The sequence below is a fragment of the Rhipicephalus microplus genome, chromosome 3 (genome assembly GCF_043290135.1).
Source record: "Rhipicephalus microplus isolate Deutch F79 chromosome 3, USDA_Rmic, whole genome shotgun sequence".
Classification (NCBI taxonomy): Eukaryota; Metazoa; Arthropoda; class Arachnida; order Ixodida; family Ixodidae; genus Rhipicephalus; species Rhipicephalus microplus.
Genome location: NC_134702.1, coordinates 69,096,194 through 69,121,637, shown reverse-complemented (window position 1 = coordinate 69,121,637; position 25,444 = coordinate 69,096,194). Strand labels below are relative to the sequence as shown.

The window sequence follows — 25,444 nt, the reverse complement described above, 5'->3', positions numbered from 1 at the left end:
CTGCAACTGTTACATTCACCAAACACGCACACACGTAATGCCCCGATCAGGCACGCCAACGGATCATTTGCATTCGTGGCCCGCAGGCATGACCTGCGCGTGTTTCTGTGTATACGCGCAGCAAGAGGGCGTGCTTTCACCACGTCTGTATATCACCGTGCTTTGCGCTCTCTTTCCACCCTTCTCTTCCCTCGTTCTGCGTAATCCCCCTTTCGCGCCGACGGCAGCAGAGAACCGCTATACTGTTATGCGTATACAAGTCCCAATGCTATGCCATCGCACGGTCCATTTCTCGCGTAGTATTTCCGCTCCGCTGCCTCGGCTCTTTGTATTCGCGGACGCTCTTCATTCTGAGTGCAGCCAGGCGTTGCTGAAACCTTGCACCTCCCCCCACCTTCTCCACTCACTTCATCTTACTCTCCCAGCTTCTAGGGTTACGTAGATAAGAAGAAAAACGACGTCCGATAGCCGCTGAAGCAAACGCAATATGCAACCTCTTATGGGGGCTTTCTCGGCGATTGCGTTAAACGCTTGCCGCGCTGTCGCGCGGATAAAAAGGCACGCCCTGCGCGGGTATTGCAACTCCTGGTATGGAGTGTTTACTTCGTCTCTTTCGTTTTATTGCTTCTATGTATAGCATTGTTTACCCATGAATACAGCGTGTAGATGAGTGCTTGTTATGTTGTTCATTAGAGGTGGGTGGGGAACGTTGCGCTGCAGTACACACGTGTATGTGGCCACGCGACGTTTGATGCCTGACTAGATTACCTTTTTTCCATTAAAGGCAGTTTAAGTACCTTAGCATTGATCAGCAGCAATATTGGCAATACTGAGTATCCCACGTGTGTGTGTGTGTGTGTGTGTGTGTGTGTGTGTGTGTGTGTGTGTGTGTGTGTGTGTGTGTGTGTGTGTGTGTGTGTGTGTGTGTGTGTGTGTGTGTGTGTGTGTGTGTGTGTGTGTGTGTGTGTGTGTGTGTGTGTGTGTGAGGGAGAGAGAGAGATACCCTCATCATCGTGACTGAGTATTGCCAATGATCAGTGTTTAGATCCGGAACCACATTAAGCCGCTATGCCTTCCTTTTTATTTTATTGTTGTCTTTTTGTAGTCACCAGATTGGCGTCTTACAATTACTTTGTACGATCATATAAAATTTTTTCATGTTACACTGTAGTTGTATTGAGCAAACACAATGAAGAAGTGCAGATTCGAATTCGGGCCTTCTCAATTTAAAGACTATCCACTACGGTGGTCTCGGATTCCAATCCGGGCCCGTAGGTTGCAGGGTCGAATCCAGAACGCGGCGGCGGCGTTCTCGGTGGAAGCGAAAACGCTAGAGGCTCGTGTTCAGGCATTCAAGTGAGCGTTGTAGACGTCCAGGCAGTCGAAATTTCTGGCGCCCTCCACTACGGCGTCTCTCACGATCATATTATTGTTTTTGGCACGTAAAGCGTTCGAAAGTTCGAAACACATTATTGCATCCTAAACCAAATAAGCAACATATTTTCTGCTTGCATAAAAGCACATGGATGCAATACTGCGTTATCTTATCCATCCCTATAGGCAGGACAAAATGATATTGAAGATAAAAGGTTCCTAAATATAAAGATTGATTTAAAGGGAAACGAGACACACAATAGAAACGGTAACAAATAGCGTACAATGGACACTAGTGGCTCAATTTGCAATACAAAAAGCCGATGAACATAGCGCTGAGTGAACGTCGATTAGATAGGACACTCTGATGTCGTCTTATCTATAAGACCTCATACAAGAGTAGAGTGCAGCCGCTGCATTGCGAAGCAGTCAGCATTGTCTGACGTGGCAATCCTTCCGTCAACAGGCATTTCAGCCATCCGAGTTTCTCTTCCAACAAGGAACAGAACAACTACGGTCTGTGTAATTTAAATTACCTTTTAAGGTTGCTTTACATCTGCGAAAGCGCCGAAACAAAACTGACGCTGTCCATTTAATAACAATGCAAACATGAAGAACATAGGCAAACAAAGCGCAGAATGTTGCAGCAGCATAAAAATAAGCGTTTGACATGAGCTACGGCAGAGGTAATGTGCATCTTCTGAGTGCAAAAAAGCAAAATTTAAGAAAAATTAAACCCACACTACCCTCTCTCCATTATAAAAACTGTCGGGGTCTCTTATGCACTTACTTAAAGCTTTTTCCTCCGAGTTAATGCATGAATGTAAGCCCGCCACCCTTCGAAACCTGTCTGCACGTAACGTGGTTTTGTACAGCCTGCAAGGTCGCAAGCACCTCACCTGGTTTAGCATAGCCTCCTTGATCGGGCCACTTTCGACCAAGCTACGATGCGACGTCATGTCATCATCATATGATGTCATGTCGCGTGACGCCTTGAAGACGTCATAATGACGTCTCAAAAGGTTGGTGATCTGTTTCGGAATGTTGATTTTTTTCGCGTCACTCGTCTTTGACGCCACCGACGCGAGACATTGATGTTCCGTACTACGCCGAAGAATTTTCTTTTAGGGACATGGAAATTATCTATTTCAGAGATTTTTTCCTGCAAACTTTGGTGAAATTTTCAGCATATTTTCGTGCACAACAGTACTAATTTCTGCCTCCATCCACAAACACACATACTATAATTACACGTGTCTGACATACTGCCGGCTTTTGAAATCATGAGTAGCCCCTCCACTGCCGCACAACAAAATCATAATTTCATTAATTGATGTACTAACTGCCCAATGTGGGCTTAAAGTCTAACACCAATAGTGAACTGAAAATCCCTCCTTGTAAATATCAGAAACAAATCTCAAGAAACAATCTCTATGCTTGCGTGGTGCATGCGCCAGAGCTGATTACACAAAATAAAGGTGCACTGTGACCGCTGATTATCGGTCGTCATAGGAGAATTCAACCGTTTTTGAAATTTCCTGCAATATCACAAAGATTGCCTTTTTCCCTTCGGCTCAAAATGACAGGCGAAAATTCCCCGAAAAAGGGAAAATTCCCTGGACGGGACATCACTGTGCCGGATGTAGACGGTCCAGTTTCCCGTATGATGAGGTTTCTGAGGCTTTCGTCTTAAAACCTGTGTTCCCTGCCGCACTTGGAATTGATGACAGTATGCCTTCCGCACTGACCTACCTTACTCCATTTTCTTTGTGTTGCTCGTTCTCCTCCTCCTTACTTCATTACTTCTTCGTCACAAAGGTAAAGTGGAGCGTTGTTTTACTGTTGTGGTGGTGCATTAAACGGGAAAACAAGATTAACGACGGCGTCATTCTAAGCCGAGCATTATAATGATTTGATACACATATATACATGCATGGAAGCCATGTACTAACATCTGTCTTCTCGAGTTGAACGGAAAGTGGCGCATTGTGTAACAGTTACTCCTTCTAACCTCATGGTGTTCGTAATTTTCCCTATCATTTTACAGAGGCAGACTCAAGACCAAGAAAAGTTAGAGGAGGTAAGCAGTGCTTTCGTTCCACTGTCTTTTTTAAAGCCAAGAAACGGAAAGTACAGTGTTTTTCATAGCGCGTTTGCATACCCCCCCCCCCCACCCCCCCAAAAAAAAGAAAAAGCGCAGCAGTGGAACTTCCGGTTAAGAAGGTACGTCACGTGCACGGTGTGGTCACGCGTTACGTTATACCACCGCTAAAATGTCGCGGGATTGAATTCCGGCCGCAGTGGCCTCTGTTTCGGTGGAGGTGAAATTGCTAAAGGCGCAAAAATGCTAGCGCGCACCTACAGCCATCTTTAGGTGCACGTTAAAGTGTCTCTAAAGCACTTTTTCAAGTAAGCAAGAAATGAATTCACTGAAAGAGCGCATTGTTTCAAGAATTGGATTCCGCCAAAATTTTAAGAATCCGTAGTACGAGCGGAGTTACAAAGATTTGTCGCACGCTGCAACCGCATTCTTTCTTCTCTCGTCCCGATGAAAGCACTAGAAGCTAAACAGGGAAGAATGGCGCGGGGAAAAAGTACGTCACGCGCTCCTCGTGACCTTGAGCACTTTTAATTTGTTTTTCTTAATTACGCGGCTTTTAGTGTGAACGCGCGCGCACTCGTGGACAAGTCGCGGCCTCCTGCGGCAATCCCTGTAATCACCGAGCGTGCCATGTTTTCAATCAGCCAATGACTGATCGAAGGCCTTTTACGAGCGATTTTCGAGCGTCTTCCGTCATTCGTCAATTGCAGAGAAAGCGATTTTCAGCAGACTTTGATCATTTATTGGCAATTCTAGGTCGCGTGCAGTGCTATAATAATTGGCTCGCGTGTTCTCGGGAGCCTCTGCTACCGATCGGCAGTGTTTTCTGACCGTGCTCAAAAAGTATTGCAGGCTCCCTTTAAAGAATAATCTTCTCAATGACGGCCGGCTTCGCTAATGATATGTACCGCATCGAGATTGGCTGAGATATTTTCTTGCGAAAGTTCTTAGCATAAGACTTCGTCGGAAATTCGGGCCCTTACGAGGATCTTACGTCACGTAATCTGTAATCGAGTTCTTTTTATAGCTTACATGCTTACGCAAATTTTGTTTTCTTAAAGCTTCGGAAGACTATAGACGACTATCCTTGTGTGACCTTCGCATTTCTAAACATGGCGTCAAGAGCGTAACTATTAGGGCTCAGCCACGTATGTCGGTCTTGCCGGCAATGCATACGGCGTCTTTCATAATTATCTTGTGCTTTTGACACGTGAGACCGATGCACTCGACTTAATGTTTTTTTTTTTTTGTGAATACAGGTACATGTTTGGGGCACGTTGACTCACGGGAAGCATGTTTCAGCTCATATTTAGGGCAACTGTTTGTCATCGAACTGTGTCACCAATGATATAAATGTACTATCTATACTACTGCCGCAACTTATGCTTCCCAAATATGGTTTTTTTTTAATCAAATACTAGATAAACAGTTCTGCACGGGCTGCCAACGTAAGTGAACGTTTGACGAAAACATCCACCGTGTAAGGGTTATAGAATTTAACTTTAAAAAGGCGCGCACCTGCGACATGACATCGTGATGGAATTCCAATAGTCTTGGCAGTGCGATCTGCATTCGAAGCGAAACGGAATACAAAAGAACTGCACTATTTAGGAACGAAGCTCCTTAAAGTGGCACCCGTTCGTCCTTCGTCGCAGTGCGTAACCAGTCTTACGTTTTGATTTGCAAGGTGGGGCCGGTGGGAGATTTCTCCTGTGCGTTGTTGAACAATAAGAAATTCGCAGCGTGCGCGTTAACTAAAAGCCGAATTCCGCAGTCTCTCATTCCCCATTAGCAGCCAGGGGCAGGTACATTGAGCACTATCTGACAAGAAAGGGTTGCTACGTTATACTTGCTGGGCGTAACCTCTTTGGTTTTAGAAACATTTAGCAAGCGTTGGGCTGCAGTGCCATGAATACAGTGAACCATACAGTGAACCACGAACCGTATACCATGAACTCGAGGTGGTTAAAGGAGGGGAGTAGACACGAAGCGCAAGCCGTAAGAAAGTCTGCGTGTGCCACCTCGTTTAGTTCTTGAAATGTCCGCTGGATGGCAGTACTTCTATATGCGTAATATATTGTCGCGGTACAGCGCGAACCAAAGGCAGATAAACCTTGACACAGCGACTCTCAGCAGCCGAACAGCAAGATCGCCTTCTTTATCTTCGATCAGCCAGAGCTCCACTACCTGGTATCCGCCAAATCCCCTTATCGTCGTTTTGGTCCACCAGTACACACGTGTCATTTGCCCCCCCCCCCCCCTTAATGAGCATCGCCCCGATGCTAAACCAGTAGTGCAATTTTTTTGTCTGTTCTTTAAGAAGTGTCTTGCGCAGTCACTACCTTTCATAAGGCTTCATGCGCACAACGGGAACTAGTTCAGGACGGTGCTGGCGAAGCCTCGTACTATATGAACTGTCGGGGACGACCTCGTAAGTAACATCACTCAGTCGTCGAAGTACTAGACATGGCCCAAAGTATCTCCTTAGGAGCTTTTCAGAGAGTCCTCGTTTCCGTATGGGCGTCCAAACCCATACTCTGTCGCCGGTCTGGTAAACGACTGTTCTGCGGCGAGAATTGTAGCGGCTCGCGTCGTACTCTTGTTGTTGCTGGATTCGCAGGCGTGCTAGTTGTCTTGCTTCTTCCGCTCGTTCTGTAAACATCTCGGCGTCCGGTTCGATTTCGTCGCATTCGTGCGCTCGCATCGCATCTAACATGGTTCGTACTTCCCTTCCGTGAATTAGGCTGAACGGGGTCATCTGGGTTGTTTCTTGCTTGGCATTGTTGTATGCAAACGGGATATATGGCAAGATTTCGTCCCAATTTTTGTGTTTGACGTCTACGTACATTGCAAGCATGTCTTCAATTGTTTTGTTCAGACGCTCTGTAAGCCCGTTCGTTTGCGGATGGTAGGCGGTGGTCTTACGATGGGTTGTTCCACTCAGCATGAGGACTTGTTCCAAAAGAGCTGCCGTAAATGCGGTTCCTCTGTCTGTGATTACTACGCTTGGTGCACCATGCCGCAGGACAACGTCCTCGATGAAAAATTGTGCCACCTCCGCTGCTGTACCTCTCTGGATAGCCTTTGTTTCAGCATAACGGGTAAGGTAATCAGTCGCGACAATAACCCAGTGGTTCCTAGCAGTAGAAGTAGGAAGTGGGCCCAAAATATCCATGCCAATCTGGTCGAATGGTGTTCTTGGGACCTGCACGGGCTGCAGGAGGCCAGCTGGTTTAGTCGGCGGTGACTTCCGTCGCTGGCAGTCGAGGTAAGTACGAACATAGTGTTTTACGGCTATGGTCAGTCTTGGCCAGAAGTAGCGCTGCCGTACTCTGGCCAACGTTCTCGTGTAACCTAAGTGGCCTGAAGTCACCTCGTTGTGGCTTGCTTCGAGTACTTCGGAGCGAAGGGCTGCTGTGATGACGAGCAAATACGCAGATCCTGTCGAAGAGAAGTTTCTTTTGTATAATACTCCGCTCCGTAAGCAAAATGATGACAGCGCTCTTACGAAAACAGTTGGTGCCTTCTGAGATCTTCCCTCCAGGTAATTAATTAGGGCAAGTAACTCAGGGTCGCCACGTTGTTGCTGTGCAATAGCGGTTGAGTCAAGTACACCGAGAAATGCTGTTTCCTCCTCATCGGATAGAGTTGCCGATTCAATGGGTGAGCGGGATAGACAGTCGGCGTCCATGTGGCGCTTTCCTGACTTGTGTACGACAGTCATGTCGTACTCCTGCAGCCTGAGACTCCAACGCGCTAATCTCCCGGTAGGATCTTTAAGATTTGTCAACCAACACAGTGAGTGGTGGTCGCTGATGACTTTGAAAGGGCGGCCGTATAAATACGGGCGAAATTTTGTGACCGCCCATACCACGGCGAGGCATTCCTTCTCGGTTGTGGAGTAATTAGTCTCGGCGCGTGTCAGTGTTCGGCTTGCATAGACGATTACTTTTTCTGTGCCCTCTTGCAGCTGCACAAGCACAGCTCCCAAACCAATATTGCTGGCATCAGTGTGTAGCATCGTTGGGGCTTTCTCATCAAAGTGGGCAAGCACTGGAGGCGTCTGTAGTCGCTGGCGGATGTTCTTAAAAGCAGCTTCCTCTTCGTTGCTCCATTGGAAAGCAACTTCTTCTCTCGTGAGGCGGGTCAACGGTGATGCGATGCGTGCGAAGTCCGCTATGAATCGCCTATAATACGCACATAGTCCGAGGAATCGTCGGACAGCCTTCTTATCAGTCGGCACCGGGAACTGTGCAACAGCTGCGATCTTTTCAGGATCAGGACGAACGCCTGCGTGACTGACAACGTGGCCAAGAAATTGCAGCTCTTCATAGCAAAAGTGGCACTTTTCAGGCTTCAACGTCAAGCCCGCAGACCGTATGGCTTGTAAAACTGCCTCTAGTCTTTTAAGGTGCTGGTCAAATGTTGCAGCGAAAACTACGACATCATCAAGGTAAACCAAGCAGGTTTTCCACTTCAACCCATAAAGTACGGTATCCATAAGTCTTTGAAAGGCAGCAGGCGCTGAACATAAACCAAAGGGCAAGACTTTAAATTCATATAAGCCATCTGGTGTCACAAAAGCAGTCTTCTCGCGGTCTCTTGGGTCTACGTCGATTTGCCAATACCCACTCCTTAAGTCCATCGATGAAAAGTAACGAGCATGTCGAAGTCTGTCGAAAGAGTCATCTATACGAGGAAGTGGATACACATCTCTCTTTGTCACCTGATTGAGTTTTCGGTAATCTACACAGAAGCGCAGGCTGCCATCTTTTTTTTAACGAGGACTACAGGTGACGCCCAGGGGCTTTTTGAGGGCTGAATGACGTCATCTTCTAGCATTTTGTTGACTTGCTCTTGTATCACTTCGCGTTCCTTTGCAGCCACGCGATAGGGGTTTTGGTGAATTGGTCTCGCCATGTCCTCGGTAATTATTCGATGCTTGGTTAGAGGCGTGCGGCCAACTCTTGATGTTGTCGAAAAGCAGTCTTTGAATTCGGCCAGTAGCTCAAGAAGCCTCTTTCGCTCGTTTTTAGGCAAAGTAGTGCTAACGTCAAGAACTGGTGTCGAATCAAGTTTTGGCGCCTCGTCGACTACTGCCAAGCAGCCTTCTGCGTCTGTGATATCGTCGAAGTAAGCGACGGCCATGCCTTTTGGAAGGTGCCGGCGCACATCACTAAAATTTGTCAGAAGCAAGTCCGTGCGTCCAGCGGCGACACTGACGATACCTCTTGCGACGGAAATGCCGTGTGTGAAGAGGAGTGAGGTTATTCGGTCTGCTACTCCTTCGCCGTCAAACTGGACAGCGGCTGCCACAGAAACAAGCGGGCATGACCGAGGAGGGAGAACCACATCGTCATCAGTTAGACGCAATTGGTTTGGTCGCGCCTGTGTACAATCAGGTGCGCCCGAACTGTTGCGGAATGTAATCAAACTGTCTGGGACATTGATGACGGCGCCGTACTTTCGTAAGAAGTCCATACCAATAATTAGATCCTTGCAGCATGCGGCGAGAACGACGAACGATGCAACGAAAGAAGAACCTCCTATGTCAATTCTCGCTGTGCATCTTCCAGAGGGCATCAATAACTGACCACCTGCCGTCCTTATTTGAGGGCCTGTCCACGGTGTCTTCACTTTCTTGAGGCGGATGGCGAGGTCCTGACTGATGATAGAAAAGTCGGCACCGGTGTCCACTAAGGCTGTTACTTTCTGGTCGTCAAGAAAACACTCAGGTCAGCGGTCATAATGTCGTCGCTCTCACGTCTTGTCGGATTTACAGCGTCGTGTAATGGGGGCTTTTCGTCGTCATCTTCATGGCCTGCAACCTTACCCCCGGAGGTCGCCGCCCGCAGTTTCCCCGTCGCGGGCTGGGTGACCTTCTTGCGTTAAGGTCCACGGAGGTACGTCGGTGTGACGAAAGTGAATGAGCGGGATTGACGTCCCAAACCTAGCTGGCGGTTAGGTATTGCCTCCTCGTCAGAAGTACAGTATTCGTAAAAGTGAGAACGGGCTCCATGGAAAGAGGCGTCCTCCCGGCGTGGTATGCATTCTTCGTTCGCACGTCGATCGTCAGACCATGTTCGAAGAGGGCGGAACGAATCACTGCGGTGCCAGCAATGACGGGCAATATGACCTGCACCTCCGCAGTTAAAGCATAGTGTACGTCGATCGATTGTGCGCCATGCGTCTGTTCTTCGGAGCGGTAGACGTCTGAGCCTCCTTTCTTGCGACGATGTCCATGGTGCTGCTGTGGACGCCTGGTGGTACGTCGGTTGGCTTGGCGGTCGGCTCAGGGTCTGCTCTTGCCGAGGTGACCAAGGGGCCGTCGGCACTGGTGATATGGCGGCGATGTACCAGATGGTGAACGTCGCAGAGCATCGGCACAGCTCATGGGGACGGTGCTCGTCACCAGGACCAGCGGTAGAAAATGCGTGGCGGATTTCGTCGCGTACCAGTTCAGCGACGGACGCAACGGGGGTTTGAGCAACTGGATTCCGGAACTTTTGCAGTTCGCGAACTATCTCCCTAATGAGGTCTCGCAGGGAGCTTTAATCCTCAGGTATGGCGGCAGCATTGATTGGGGCGCTGCTAGACATTCGATGATACTGCCTGCATCGTTGATGGAGCGCTCGCTCGATAGCCGTAGCCTCCTTGATGAAGTCAACTACGGTACTTGGAGGGTGGCGCAGTAGCCCGGCGAAAAGTTGCTCCTTAACGCCGCGCATGAGGTAGCTCAACTTCCTATCTTCACTCATGTTCGGGTCAGCTCGACGAAAAAGACGAGTCATATCTTCAGCAAACATAGTAACCCTTTCATTGGGTTTTTGAACCCGTAGCTCCAACAGCTGCTGCGCACGGTTGCGTCAATCGACATTGGTGAACGTATCGACAAGCTGTTGTCGGAAGTCGCCCCAAGTTAACAGACTGGCTTCTCTGTTCTCATACCAAATTTTCGCACCGCCGTCAAGGTAGAAATAGGCGCGTGAGAGCTTTTCTTGTTCAGGCCACAGATTAATCTTGGCGACACGCTCGTAGTGCTCAAGCCAGTCGTCCACGTCTTCATGGGCGCCGCCACTAAAGTGATAGGAAACCAGCGGTTGAAAGGTGGTTACCTGTGAAGGCTGTGTTGGCGGGGGGCCTTGGGGCGCCGGTTGCGGACTGGCGTTGGCCATTTGGAGAGGTAATCGGCACTTGCGAGGTTCCGTGGAAGGCGTGAACTCTGGAGCGAGGCCTATCAGCCGCCGACTGAACCGATGCACGGGAGTTGCAATGGGTGACAATGCGTCCGAGCTAGATGAACGGCTCCCAGTGGGAGTATGGAGCATTAGGTAGGGTTGCGTCCCAGCACCTCCACCAGTGTCGCGGTACAGCGCGAACCAAAGGCAGATAAACGTTGACACAGCGACTCTAAGCAGCCGAACAGCAAGATCGCCTTCTTTATCTTTAATCAGCCAGGGCTCCACTACCTGGTGTCCGCCAAATCCCCTTATCGTCGTTTTGGTCGACCAGTACACACGCGTAAATATGATGAAAAGATGCGAGATGGTGGTACTTGGAGTGTTGACTAGATGGACGAACGGACACACAGACAGATGCATGGACGGACGCACGGATGGCTGCACGGACGGACGGACGCACGGATGGCTGCACGGACGGATGGACGCAGGGGCGGATGCATGGACGAACGCAGGGACGTACGTGTGGATGGACGTGTGGACGCACGAACAGACGCACGCACAGCCGGGCGGATGGACGCGCGGATGGTCACACAGACGGGCGCATGGACGGACGGAAGCAATAACGAATGGACGGACGGATGCTTCGCCCCACTCCCCATCATTTGCCCTGTGGATAGGCTGCCATTTTTCGTGCTGTTGGCTCATTCATAAGAGGGTGTCGCCAGAGCTCGGGAAGATCCCGTTTCGCGAAACTCGGCCGATCCTGCATGGTACCCCAGTTCTGGTTTCGTGAGGATGCGGCGTTGTTTGGTTCGATGCGCGAGGAGAAAGTGCTCGTTCCTCCTTGGCTTATCGAGAAAAACACCTATTCGCAACGACTGAACGTGATCTTCTTCCTAATTGACTGCAGTGATTTTGTCCAAATAATCAATTGCAAAGCGCCTTTTCACACTTGCGGGAGAAAAATGAAACTAAAAGGCCTTCGCTAAGCATTATCTGGATCATAAGAACAGTTCTGCGACAACGACCAATCATACCTTCAAGTATTACAAGCCAGACAATCGCAAAATTCACCAGATAAATTGATGTGGCTTTGTTTGAATAAGTAAGGTTTTGCCCAAACTGTGCTTTGATTTCCGCGGCCGTAACATTCGTCGAGGTTTGCGGTGTTAGAGTATGTCTAAGAAGGAAATGTTCTGTTGAGTGTTATTGACGTTTGTGGCAATAAATTTTTTCTAAACAAAACAACCGACATCCTTCTCTTAGTGGAGCCACGGGACGGCTTTAAGCTCTCCCATAGTAGAATAACTAGTACTCTAAATTGTTACCCACTTTTTTCTAAACACACAAACAAGGGACGGCTTTCTGCTCTCCCATAGCAGAGTACCGAGTACTCTAAATCGTTAAGCACTTTTCTTTGTTCTTTTTTTTGCGGAAAGAAATACAGAACACAGCGAGTGGAGGTTTCACTACGAGTCACGACTGTGTGTGCACCTCGCGCCACGAACTTGAAACTACATCCCATCGCAACTTCATCATTTCTTGCTTAAGGAAGTCGTTGTTTTGTTATTATTCGGAAACATTTTAGAAGGGCACTTCGCAGGTACACTTTATTCGGCAGCATATGGCGGGTTCGTACTCCTCGATGATACTCTGGAAAGGCCAGCATTCGTTTGTGTAGAATAGCACCGGTGTCCACGTTCCATTTTCCGAAGACGTGTTCAGTTGGAGTAAAAAATAACAGTATTTTCAGCGGTATTTCGTTCTCTCGAAATGCGCTTGTTCGCGCTGCACTGTTCGCACTTAATCTGCTACACATGGCAGGAAGGCAACGCTCTTTCTACGGATATATATACATTTACGCAGGAAATACTGGCCCTTAGATGTAAACCATGTAAACAATTGAAATGGCAGCCTGCGGAATTTCGCTATATGAGATCTATTGTTTTGATAAGCAGGATCTGATCTTTTCGATGCAAAGGTGCAGAGCTGCTTTGTGGCGGCGCTAAGGGCACTACCCTTCCAGACATGGCAACCATAATGCAGCAGTATTTAGCATTATTTATCCATAAAAATGCTTTCTCCTGCACGCGTAAATCGCACTTACAAAAAAAGTGAAGACACAGCCCATACCGAAACAGCGCGCATGGTAAGCGAAAACAAATAAAAAAAGAAAGGATGTACAAGTAGAAAATACAATTGGCGAAGGCACCTTTAAAGTTTTCACAACAACATGCCGTGACGTCAGAAAGCCTTTCACGGTGTTTGCCACGCTCTCAGAAACTCTTCATCGGTAAAATTGTACTCAACGGAGAGGCATGACCCCTCGACTCCAACGTGGAATTAGCGGACGTCAATCCAGCGGTCCCCTTTAGGACAGCCCTGCATGGCTCGTCAGGACCTTAATCAAGTTGCTTGTTTATCTGTCTGATCAAGTTTCTTGTTTATCTGTCTGCTGTGCTGACCCGAAGGCATACTAGGAATGTTTACCGAAAGATAATGCGACCTAAATATAAGAAAAGGAGCTCAAATATGTGACGTCACGCTGACATTCGCGTGCGTTAGAGTACCTGAATACTTTGGAAAGGGATATCAAGCGCTTTAATTTTAGCTCGATGTTTGGAAATGGTATATTCCGACGTTCGCTACCATTTGTGATCATTAAAACTTACCATGCCCCAGCTAACGTGTGTGGAGCTCAAAGAATAATTGATTAGCTTGAGCAGCTGTAGTGATTCACCTAGGCACTGCTACGTGAAATATGAATGCTGTTTTGATAGAGAGAGAAAAAGAGTACTGGTAGCGCCTGTACGACAATATTATTTAATTATTTATTTATTTTAAATACTGCCAGTCTCATTCCGAGACCATAGCAGGTGGGCGTACAGATTGTACATGCAGGTGGTACATTAACAGCGCAGAAAACAGAAACAGGAATGTAGTGAAGTGACGTACAAGCGCCATGCGATCACAACTCTTAGAAAATCACGGTGCTTCTTTTGTGTATCCGTGCAAACTCAGAACTGTAGTTCCTTTACAAAGCTCGGAAGGCTAAATTGAATTTATCTCATTGTGTGAGCAGTGACGACCGCGCTGCGTTCACTCACAAAATGTTCAAACAGTCAAGGTCGCCACGTCATGCTACCGTGAAGACGAAAATTAACACAAATGCGCGCACAGTAGTCCAAGATTAACAGACACAAGAAAGCTAGATTAGAGGTAATAATAATTTCCGGGTTTTACTTGCCAAAACCACGATATAGATGGGGTGTTCAACCATGCAAAACCAAGGCTGATTTCTTTTTTTACTTTACAGCGAGTGATGGCGGAGACGTGAGACCAACTACAGATTTAGCGCTCACAGGTGATCATATAAGAAGAAAATGTCTTCATAGTAAACAAGCTTTCGCATCTGAGTAGCCCGTAAGAACCTTCGTCGGCCTCTGCTGCGGTGAGGTAAATGTCACTTGATGATAGTTCCTATCAAAACTGACCTTCCGTCGAGGCTAGCAACTGAAGTCTCCCGTGATCGTCACTCTCAATCTCGGTGGCAGGCGTGAATACAAGGCGTAGAAGTGTACCATCACCATTACAATACTCACACGTAGCCTAGTCTGAAGTTGCTATCGCACGAGAGACAAGGGTATTGTTAATAATGAGCTCGACCTAATGACTTCCCTTTGAAGGGGACCTTCTCAACACCGTTTGTCAACACGAGCTTCAACCGTCGTTGCCACGTACAAAGCTTGTTGCAACCTGTTGAAAACAACCTGGCTTGCGAATAACTTGAAGGAGAGCAACAAAAAAAAGGCGAGGATAAAGCTGAACAACGAAGAACACAGGAAAAGCGCTCGGGCGAGCGCAGCTCAGCGCTCGTACTGCTGTCTTTGTTTCTGAGCCTTTTCCTCTTTATTTTTATTTTTCGGCACGCTTCAAGTTATTCGCAAGATGGACTGAGTCGCCCTAACTAACAAGTTACCACAGCGGGATTCGTTTTTGTTTCTTTCTTTATTTCTTCCTTAACTCGTCCAGATTCTCCGTAAACAAGGCGGCTACCCCATGGTGGTGCTCCCGGTGGCCGGCGGTTACTGGGTGGACGGCGTGGACTGCGCCTCCCCCTCGGACGTCTTCGACAGCGTCTTCGTGCCGGGACACTTCACGCCGGCCAAGATAAACAACCGGGAGATAGCCACCACCTACCGCAGGCATTTCCTCGGCAAGGTAGGCATCCTCTTACAAGCTCTGCAGTGCAGCTTTTGCGGTGGTATATATAGCTTATGACAGGTAGATTGCCACTATCCCTCAAGAGAAAGGTATATAATAGCCGTATCTTGACGGTACTTTGCTACGGAGCAGAAACCTGGAGACTTACAAACAGGGTTCAGCTTAAATTGAGGACGACGCAGCGAGCAATGGAAAGAAAAATGGTAGGTCTCTTAAGAGACAAGAAGAGAGCAGAGTGTATTAGGGAAGAAACCGGGGTTAAGGATATCATAGTTGAAATCAAGAAGAGGAAATGGACATGGGCCGGGCAAGTAGCGCATAGACAGGATAACCGCTGGTCATTAATGGTAACTAACTAGATTCCCAGAGAAGGGAAGCGGGTTAGGGAGAGACAGAAGGTTAAGTGGGCAGATGAGATTAAGAAGTTTGCTGGTATAATTTGGCAGCAGCAAGCACATGACCGGGTTAACTGGCGGAACATGGGAGAGGCCTTTGTCCTGTAGTGAACGTAGTAAGGCTGATGATGGTGGTGGTGATGATGATGATGATGATGATGATGATGATGTAACTTATAGCGTGACCTGGTATTCCGTTATACTGTTCACAGAATACCGGGTTATACCGAACGATAGCACCGACATCTTGGGGTCCGCTGCGGTGGTGTAGCCGTTTACAGTGCTCGATGGCTGACTCGGAGGTCGCGGGTTCGATACCGGTTGCGGCGGTCGCATTTCGATGGAGGCGAAACGGTAGTAGGTCGTGTACTTTGCGATGTCAGTGCACGTCAAAGAACACCAGATTGTCGAAATTTCCGGAGCCCTCCACTACGGCGTCCCTCGTGATCATCTCGAGGTTCTGTGGCGTTAAACCCCGGATGTTATCATTGTCACCGACATCCTGGCACACTTTTTCGTGCAGTAATATCTCATTACAAACGCGTTTGCTTGTTTTCGCCCAGTGTCCTTCAAGAAAAAAAGATTACAGAGGCCATTCATTCGATTGTAGAGGCTGCTCAGAAAGGCAGAATGCACTGGGTTTCCGGAATAGCAATTAGACGTTCGCCCAGTGCACATCGGTCAAGCTAGAACTATCGGTAATCGGACTGCTTGTCTTTAAGAGGATGGGAAGATGGGCGAGTTCGTATACTCGCATTACAAATACAAGCAGCGCAAAAGGGTGGAGACAAAGCGGAAGGAACGTAAGACATAGAGCAAGCCTTGTAAACGTTATTTCGCTTCGTTTCTTTTCATGGTACCGGTCTTTACACAATAACTTATCACTGTGCATATTGTCTCCTCTAGCACGGGCGCCGTGATTACACCAAACGGATAATAACGACGACGTTTTTGTTGTGGGGCTGAGTCCTCGCTTCCCTGCTGTCCTTCGTTCGTGTGCGCTGCGTGCAGTGTTAACCCGACCGGCGTTTACTCAATAAATACTTCTCGTTACAACTTCAAGCGCGGACGTAGAAGACAACTAGAGGCATCTACGCGTACGTTAGGGACTTTCTGGAGACAGTGTCAGCCAAAATAGCAGCTTCAGGGCGCGTAATCGTTATTTTTTTCGCAGATTGCCAGTAAAGAGTAATTACAAGTAGTTTGAGCACTAGAACCGGATAAAAAAAGACGCGAAAGTTTAACACAACGTAGTCTTGTCTGCCGCCGTCCTCGAGCTTACTTTTGATATTTTTATTCAACGTTCTCAATTTACTTATTCGCATTAGAGTAATTTTAAAAGATATTCGTCTCCTCAAGTGGTAGACAATACATGTGCAAAACCAACGAGCTTGCGCCCTCGACTTGGTGTTCGGCTATTCTATACACAATCGTCGTCATCATATCATTACCTTTATCATCTTTTACGCCCACTGCGCCACTAATGCCTCGGCCGGGGATTTCCACTTTAGCCTATCCTGTGCAAGCCGATTCTATTATGTCAGCGAATTTCTGAATTTCGACACACTACCGTCAGGCGTCCCAGCCGATAACGTGGTCGACATGAAGTGGAGCTCGACAGGTCGCGTAATGCGGGGAACAGATGAACGAAAGCCAGCAAGTTCAACGCAGTGTGCACGTAGCGATTGGAAACGCAGCTGCGAACGGCACTGTTTTAGGTTGTTGTAGGTGGGTTGATACACAATGGAAAGGCTCTTTTTGCGACAGAGTCAATGTGTTCCGCGGGAAAGACAACTACGTGAGCGGAATCCGGTTCAATGTTTTGTATAGCGAAATCTTTCAATGTTCAAAATCTTGCGTGCCACTTCTCGATCGTGAAGGTCGGATCGCCATCACAGCCAAAGTTGTCTCGAAGAAAACACCATTAGACAGCGGGCCTCTTTTTTTCTTTATCGTTATGGAAGCCACTGTTTGATAGTGAGGCGCAACGATAAGGAAAGAGTCTGTTCTCAAGGTTTCGAGCCGAGTTTACTTCCGATACTTCAAACTGAGTGCGTCCGCAGGGACGTGACCCGCGTTGAAGATGTATGGACGTAGCAGTATCAATCTGCACGACTCCCCCCTCCCCCACTTTAAAGTGCGCGATGCAGCGTCACACTGCGTCAGCCCAGTTGAAACACGGGCTTTGTCCTTGCTCCACATTTTCGGCGTGAAGCCTGTTCGTCGCCCAAACACATGTTTCATTCTCTGAAAAAAAAAAGTTTCCTTCTTCTGAGGTGTAAGGAACGATACGTTATGTTCGATTTTCCTGTAGTCTGTATTCATTCCTTCAACTCTTTTCAAGTTCCCTGACAACGTCCACCTGCGACCACAGCCTGTTGCACAATAGGGACTTGAATCGTATTGTTTATTTTTATTGTCTAAGCATCAGAACGCTCGCGCGAGACTCGTTGGTCTGCGTTGGTTACCTCGTTCTATACGAAATATGATGATATGTGGGGTTTAACGTCCCAAAACCACCATATGATTATGAGAGACGCCGTAGTGGAGGGCTCCGGAAATTTCGACCACCTGGGGTTCTTTAACGTGCACCCAAATCTGAGCACGCGGGCCTACAACATTCCCGCCTCCATCGGAAATGCAGCCGCCGCAGCCGGGATTCGAACCCGCGACCTGCGGGTCAGCAGCCGAGTACCTTAGCCACCACGAACCACCGCGGGGGGGCTTCTATACGAAAGATGAGCGAAGGACGGCGATGGTCGTGCAATGTTTCAATACGTTGCTATCGCATTCACTGCTTGGCGTTTCCGGCGAAGCAGTGACATTCAATTTGTTCACTCAACAAAGTGTCATTGAGACACGCCGCGAAGAAAGAGTCGAAGTTCAAATATAGGCGCACAAGCGTTAAATTTCTTCCACTCTCGAGCTCTCGTTCTGCATGCCAGGTTTAATTAAAAATAAATGAGGGAACATTTTGATGACATGTAGCTCTAATAATTCAGCAAATCAATTTAGACACGATACAACAGGAATAAGTTTAAACAGCGCGTTTTTAATGGGGCGTTATGAAATGGATTGGGCAGAAATTATCTCTTGGGGAATGGTCACACTGGGTGTATACGCATTATATGCATCAACAGTAACTAATTATTCGCTATCTGTATACGGCTACCTAGGAAAAAATTAGTCCAGAAGATAACTGCTAGATGAAGTTGACTACTTAAAACTGATCATCGTTTCAGCTATTTACTTTATTGTTATGACTGAATAACTGCTAATTAGCCTCATTGTTTCGAATCTAATTACGATGTACTAATTCAACATACATAATTATTGGCTAATTAAGTGACAACTAAGCTTGCTTGAATAATTTACAACTAATCTTGACCAATCCAGTACAATCTTATATGGCTTAGGCATACCTGCATGTGCTGCGCTTCTTGGCACTTCCGCCTGTCACGTTGTGGACAATACCCGACTGGAAGCAGGGGGATATGTGAATGCTCACACATTAAAATGAGAACATGGTCTACGATTGGCATACTTATGAGGTGGGGAAGAAGGGCTCTTTGTAGAATCCTAATTATTTTCTTGACTAACCTAAGTGGGAGGTCTCCTCATTCTGGGAACCTTCTGGCCTTCGCTGTACGTGTGCTTGGCCCTGTCGGCAAGACAGGACACCTGTGGTATCCTGCATTCTGCACTCACTGAATTCTGTGTCACACAAATATCTTCGCGAAATTCGCGGCGTGCCTACCCTTAGTCAAGCACACTTGAAAATGGAACTTATACGCTCCTTACACAGGGGGAAAATAGGGACGCCCAGTCGTTGGGATGCTTTGGCGGCTTTGCTGTAGTGCGCATGCGCCGAAAGAGAGGAGTCAACTAACGGAAACTACTAGGGAAGAGGCTACAGTGACTTCATATTCTTCGTGGACAGTAATGACTGAAACATTGTGCATTCTGTGCTTCCAGAAGTCAGTCACAGAAGGAGGCTGTTCGACCGAAAGGCCGGACGCATCCACTAAGGAAACATACATGCTCGGGTCGACGACGCTCTTATTATCGAGCCCGATAATTGGGGCGCACGAAGTCTTCATGCATATCCGAACAGCGACTTCAAAGTAGCGTCGACATCTAGTATTGAAACGAATGCTAATGGCATTTGAAGCGTGCTTTGAAGTCGGGCTATAGGAGATCCGCGAGTGAACGCTTTGGCGCTTTTAAACTGTAACTTTGTACAACATTGTGTAAGGAACTTCGGGAGCTCTAAATTAAGGTGCGGAGTTGCAGGTGTGCGGGTGGCGCGTGTTTGTCTGCATACGTGCATGTCGTGGGTAGAGCGAGGGTGAGAGATGCCAGCGTTAATTTGGAACTATTATAGCCTTTCATACGTACTACACCAGCAAAAGAAAAAGACAAAGTGCCTGTAAAATTTTATATACACCTCATTTCTTCACCTCCTATTGTCTTGTTATGCAGAATACTTTGTAAGCTGTCATGCATACGCATGTACACAAGGCTATTACCTTTTCTTTCAAGTTCAAGGATGTTCACTTTTCGTTCTCGTCCTATCTGAGAGCGGAGCAGTGCTGCCACAGGCGGCATCTCGCAGACTCCCGAGGCTTGCAGAATTCGAGGAAACCTTGCTGGAGTTAGCACTTTATGGGTGGTGGTAGCTTTAGCAAGGACGCTGTTTTTACGAACTGGTAGACAAGTTAAACTTCGCGCAGGTATACTTGATCGTATTGGCGGCAAAATAATAGCGGAGGTAAGAAGCTAGGCGTCGTACAAAGCGAACTCTGTTTTTATCTTCGAACCTTTGGTTGTTGTTGGGCGTAAACTGCACAAATGGGAATGAAGTGCGTCGCAGTTAGGTTTGGAGCGTGACTTTTGACAGAAAGAGATTGGAAGATCCAGAGGATGTTAACACAGCAAAATAGCGTAATTGAGACACAGTCAAATGCGTCTACTCCACAATATACTTAGGTGCAGAAATTTTTGTTATGATTAGTGAGTTCTAAGTGGGCCTATAGATAGTGCCAACGTGGCATTGATTCATGCCGTTAAGGTGCAGTGCATGTTGCGGCAACCCGCTACATTGGCGTAACAGAACACGCTAAAGATTACACCTCATACCTAACATAATACCTTTGAAACGGTGCGCTTAAGATCATATCTAATTTTTTTTCACGAATAAAAATCTTAGTGTGACACACCATGATAGTCAACAGTAGGAGGCTAAAATGAAGGTTTGGAAAGTCATGTAGTTGGCTTCGAAAAATCACTTCCAAAACGTGCGAATTCAGCTCGCATTCTCGTTGAACGTATCGTCATGAGATGTTTCCAGTGGCCGTCACATGCATGCACCCCATTCTCTTTCTTTATTCCTTTTTAGTGTTCGTATTACGGCTGTAGCACGATCACAAAGTTAACGCATCTTGCGCCATGCTGTAATGTTAGCGAACGGGTCTGCGTTGCTAAGAGCGCCATTTCCTGCGAAACTCATTTATGTTACGACGACAGTGCTTGCCTTAATTTTCGGCTGGCTTACGCGTACAGTCATCTTTCCCCTCAGAAAGAGCGCGCTAAATACACTGCGTCACCCGCACACCGCTCTGTCAATAGTTGATTGTGACAGCTAATCAAACTTTATCTTCAGAAGTCAGCCGAGTTTTCGACACATTCGAGCTCGCCTCCTAAATGAAAAAAAAAAGATGGGCGAAATGCGCTGTCCGGCACTTCCAACGAGATTAGGTCGTGCGTCGGGTCTCCCGGCAGGCTTGCTCTGCCTTTAGTCGCGTATTCACTTCGTCGGAGGCGGCTGGTCAGGGTATGCGTAGGTAGTGACGCAAGGGGCTCGCCTAACGAATCTCTCCGGAGTGCGCCGACAGGGCCCGATGGTTAATTTATTCTTGGGCGTGAGCGAGCGAGCGAGCGAGTCCTTTCATTGTGCATACTGCAACCGCTCAGCCGTGAGCTTGGGTGTTTTTTAGATGCGGAAGCATCTTATACTCGCGCCTTGTAGTGCGCCGTCCGCGCCGTCCGCACCGCTTCTCGAACATTCGACAGCTGACGCGCGCGCATGCGCCGTCGCGCCGTCGCCCACTCTTCCACCATCTGTGCATCCCTTCCTCCTCTACACACCGCGCGTGCTTCACTCCTCCACCATCTGTGCACCCTTCCTCCTCTACACACCGCGTTCGACATCTACAATTCTCCTGATTCTCCAGTGGACGCGCATGTGGCGTCGCGCTTCGAGAACATTCAACAGCTGACAATGCATGCGCCGTCGAGCTGTATATATACTCAAGGTCGGCGCTCGCTCGCTCAGTTGCCGCTCGTCGGTTGGTTTGTACGGCGCGTCGACGTCCAAGGTCGCGGTGAAATGAATTCCAACGAATCCACAAACACAATGATCGACGTCCCTTCGACCAGCGCCGCCCTTTCGCATACGTGTGTACGTGTTCACTCATTTAACACCCCCTCCTACAACCACGTTAACCAATTTAGCCATCGACCCAAGTAAGTCGCACTTTAACACCCCGTTAACCAATTATATGCTCCGCATCCTCCTCAGTGTTCCCCCGAGGGAAGCTGCGGGCAATTTTTTTTTCTTCTATGTGTTTGTGCGGCGAAAGCACACGTGCACGTGTTCGTGCGTGCATTTGGCTTTCCGTGCATTCAGTTTTGCGCACAGCTCCTTTCAGAACGTTGCATTTGCGCATACGTGCTCAGGAAACCAGGGAAAACCGCGACTGTCGCGCGCATCTCACGACGTGGCGCTTTCGGCAACGCATACATACACACACACAAAAGCGTGCGGGTTGAATCCGCGTTCTGAAAAGGATATACGAGCGAGCTCTGCTGCAATGTTTTCCCAGCATTTAACTCTCGGCAACTCGGGCGTGCTGCCGCTCCAGCTGTTGCGTTCCCCCTCTATCGATTCGGATACGTACATTTGGCTTGCCGGCCGCTATGGGATGAGAATAGGAAATTAAGGGCAGCGTCGCTCGGTCTCGGCATCCGTAGAGGTCTAATAATGTTGGTGAGTCCTGTAGCTGCTCATTGAAAGCGTGTTTTCGTTTGTTTTTTTTTTTTAAAATCTAATTTACACGCTGCACTGGCGTCCGATTCTGATTAAACGGCGAGATAGGAAAATTGCATAATTCGTACAAATGAACGGACGACTCTTTTTTTGTTTCAACGTGGCTCGTCATGTGAACAGTAGACGCATGCGCGCTGTGTGGTGAAGTTATTCTTGGTAATTTGTTCGGTGTGAGTGTGCGTGTCCTTTGAGTGCTGCGTGGCTTGTAATTTGCACTGACAGTCTGCAGTACTTTTGTTTTGTTTTTTTTTTCTTTTATGACTTACGTCAATCATCAGAAAAGGTGAGGAGTGTAGAAGCTCCGAGGACGCAGTTGCGTCGAAGTTGATTGGTTTACGTCAAGAGCTTCTGAGCTTTCTTAAATAGGCAAAGCATCGTATCTACAGCGCTGCACTTTCAAAGGCTTTGATTAGTTTCTTGTTTTTTATTCGTGTATAAACTTCTCAACTTCACTTTTAGTTTAGTCGTCATGTAGGTTGAGAAAAAATGGTTCGTTTTCCTTGCTTTTTGTTCTGATTCCTTCCTTTTCGTTGCAACCGCTCTATTAAATTAATTTTTTTCTTTGCTGACGAAGCTCGGCTCATTATCTCTAGCACCGTATTATGCACTCTTATTTTTTTTTCTGCTATAACTGCAACGTCCTCGCGTACTTTGCGTTCTGCTGTTAACGATCTCTTAACCAAGACGAATTTTTTTGTCTAATTAACCGTCGCTAGTTAGTGAAAAACAAAGAATTGAAATATTTGAGACTCGTCACTTCTTTAATAACCGGGGGAAAATAAGATCAATCGAAGAATACTGCCAAACGGAAACTTGTTCAACAGTAAAAATGAAAGGCTATATTGTATGACTGGCTTTAGATATTTTCTCAAAATATGTACGTCTTAAGTCGACGTTAGCACGCGTTCAGTGCTTTACTTCTTCAATCATACGATCGGTTTCGAAAGTCAGTGCCGAATGATGAAGAAGAAAGAATACTGATGCAAGTGAAAGTAAATGTTAAAAAAAAATAGGAGGGGCCTAAAAGTCACGCTGCTCGTTAATTAAGCTGAAAAAAAGATTTTGTTATACTATCTTCTTGAAGGATATTTTTTTCAGAGCCGAGGCTGTGCAAGAAAATTCTCTCCGCGAATTTCGCTCAGCGTTTGCGGCACACAGACGGGTCCGAATTTCCATTAGACATTTTGGAGATTATTTGCTTTCGTCCGAGGACCGCCAGAAGCGCTCCCCTCCCCCTTTCCCTTTTCTGAGAATGGCAGGGAAAATGTAACGCAAGTATCGTTATCCCCCAATCCACGAAAATACAGTGCCAGCAAATAATGCTCCACAGAATGAATTCGTGAACGAAAAGTGCAAGCCCATCCCAGCGTCGTAGCGCTTAAAAAAAGCTTGTATTTGGCAGTTTTCATTCACCGACCTACAAAGTATTAGAACGCCCCGCCGCGGTGGTCTAGTGGCTAAGGTACTCGGCTGCTGACCCGCAGGTCACAGGATCGTATCCCGGCTGTAGCGGCTGCATTTTCGATGGAGGTGGAAATGCTGTAGGTCCGTGTGCTCAGTTTTGGGTGCACGTTAAAGAACCCCAGGTGGTCGAAATTTCCGGAGCCCTCCACTACGGCGTCTCTTATAATCATATGGTGGTTTTGGGGCGTTAAACCCCACATATCAATCAAATCAACGAAGCATTAGAACATACTGAAGATTCTCCAGACTGAACTAAATAATAAAGGCCAAGACTTCAAAACCACTTTAGAACACGCATACGGTCTATTTCTCTCAATCTACTTTTTCACTAGAAAAAGCTTGACGCTGCCGCTCTTTTGCTCCGTATAAGCAGATTTATATGACGGAAGTCATTTCATAACTAAAAAAAAAAAAAAAGCCCACAGCTGTCGCATCAAGGGGCCCCTCCTCACCATGATATACCCGCGGTCATGTACCTCATTTTTGACAAATGCCAGCCCGCTATCGCGACTAGAAAGACATGACCAACGTCAGTCAAATATCGCCTTTTCCGTCTCGCTTTTCCTTTACTCTCTCTTATTTTCCACATGTGCAAAATTCTGCTTTACTGTGACGGTTGTGCACGTCAGTTACAACGTATACACACAACCAATACCTTAGAAACTTAACGCTGCCAGCAATAACCTTCAGACAATAGCTAAAATAACTTCTGAAATGGCGGTTTGCTCAAGCTATGTGTTTTACAGAGGCATACCTTTGTACATCAGTCCGATATGCAGAGGCAGTGCTGTAGGGTTTGGAGGGAGGGGTTGGGGTAAAGTGCGACAAAAATGTTAATATCGTGAATACTAATTTTTATTTCACTCCTTACAATTACACATCAATGCAAAAACTTTCATTCGGTTACAAGGTATGTTTTGAATAAATATTGCCATGTTTGCACCGTTCAAAACATAATTTTAAAAATAAATCAAGAATGCTCCAGATGTTTCATTTTGCCTCAACCTGGAGGATGAAACGAGATGCTGCGTATGACAAAATGAGACGGTGTTGAAAAAAAAATTCGTTCCTTCAGTTTCTGTAGCAGAAAGGCTTGAAATCCCCTCTGTGGGACCTTAAGCAGGCTTCAGAATTCCAGTCATTTGACTCCATGCATTGAATCTGGAGAGAACTTGGTGTTGCGTTGCTCCGAAAGTCCTTGCAGATCAAACACCAGTCTTTCTTTGTGCTAAAGTTGTATTTTGTTAAACGCTTGCACCTCATTAGATTATTCAACAATTGGGGGCTATAGATGTGTTCTGACTATCTTGTTCACTTTTTTTGCCGTTTTGATCCAGAACTGCTCAGGTGTTTTATGGCTTTTAATCTCGTCCGCCGGGCTTTGTGAGGCAATGAATTCAAAACAGTGCTAAATTAAGATTTTCTATCGCTTGTTTTTTTCAATTAGAGTATTGGAGAAACGTCGTTATAGCTCGATCCCAAGACGTGTTTGTGCACGACCTCTGCAGTGGGTTACAAGCTTGCAACCACGAAGCCATTATGATAATCACAGGTTCTGGCGCCTGATGGCAATGGGCGCTTGTACCGCGCATTATTA

The 25,444-nt window shown here is 47.1% G+C and overlaps 1 protein-coding gene across 6 annotated transcripts in view; it reads left to right on the top strand.

Annotated features, from left to right (window-relative positions):
- The window catches only part of LOC119173925 (rap1 GTPase-activating protein 1-like), an 84,349-nt gene that overhangs the window by 16,511 nt on the left and 42,394 nt on the right, over positions 1–25,444 (top strand). For all 6 annotated transcript variants that reach the window (XM_037424711.2, XM_075889737.1, XM_075889738.1 and 3 more), the window contains exons 4-5: positions 3,422–3,454; positions 14,689–14,877. In XM_037424711.2, the coding sequence (XP_037280608.2) occupies positions 3,422–3,454; positions 14,689–14,877 (222 nt within the window). The remainder of the gene's footprint in view (positions 1–3,421; positions 3,455–14,688; positions 14,878–25,444) is intronic.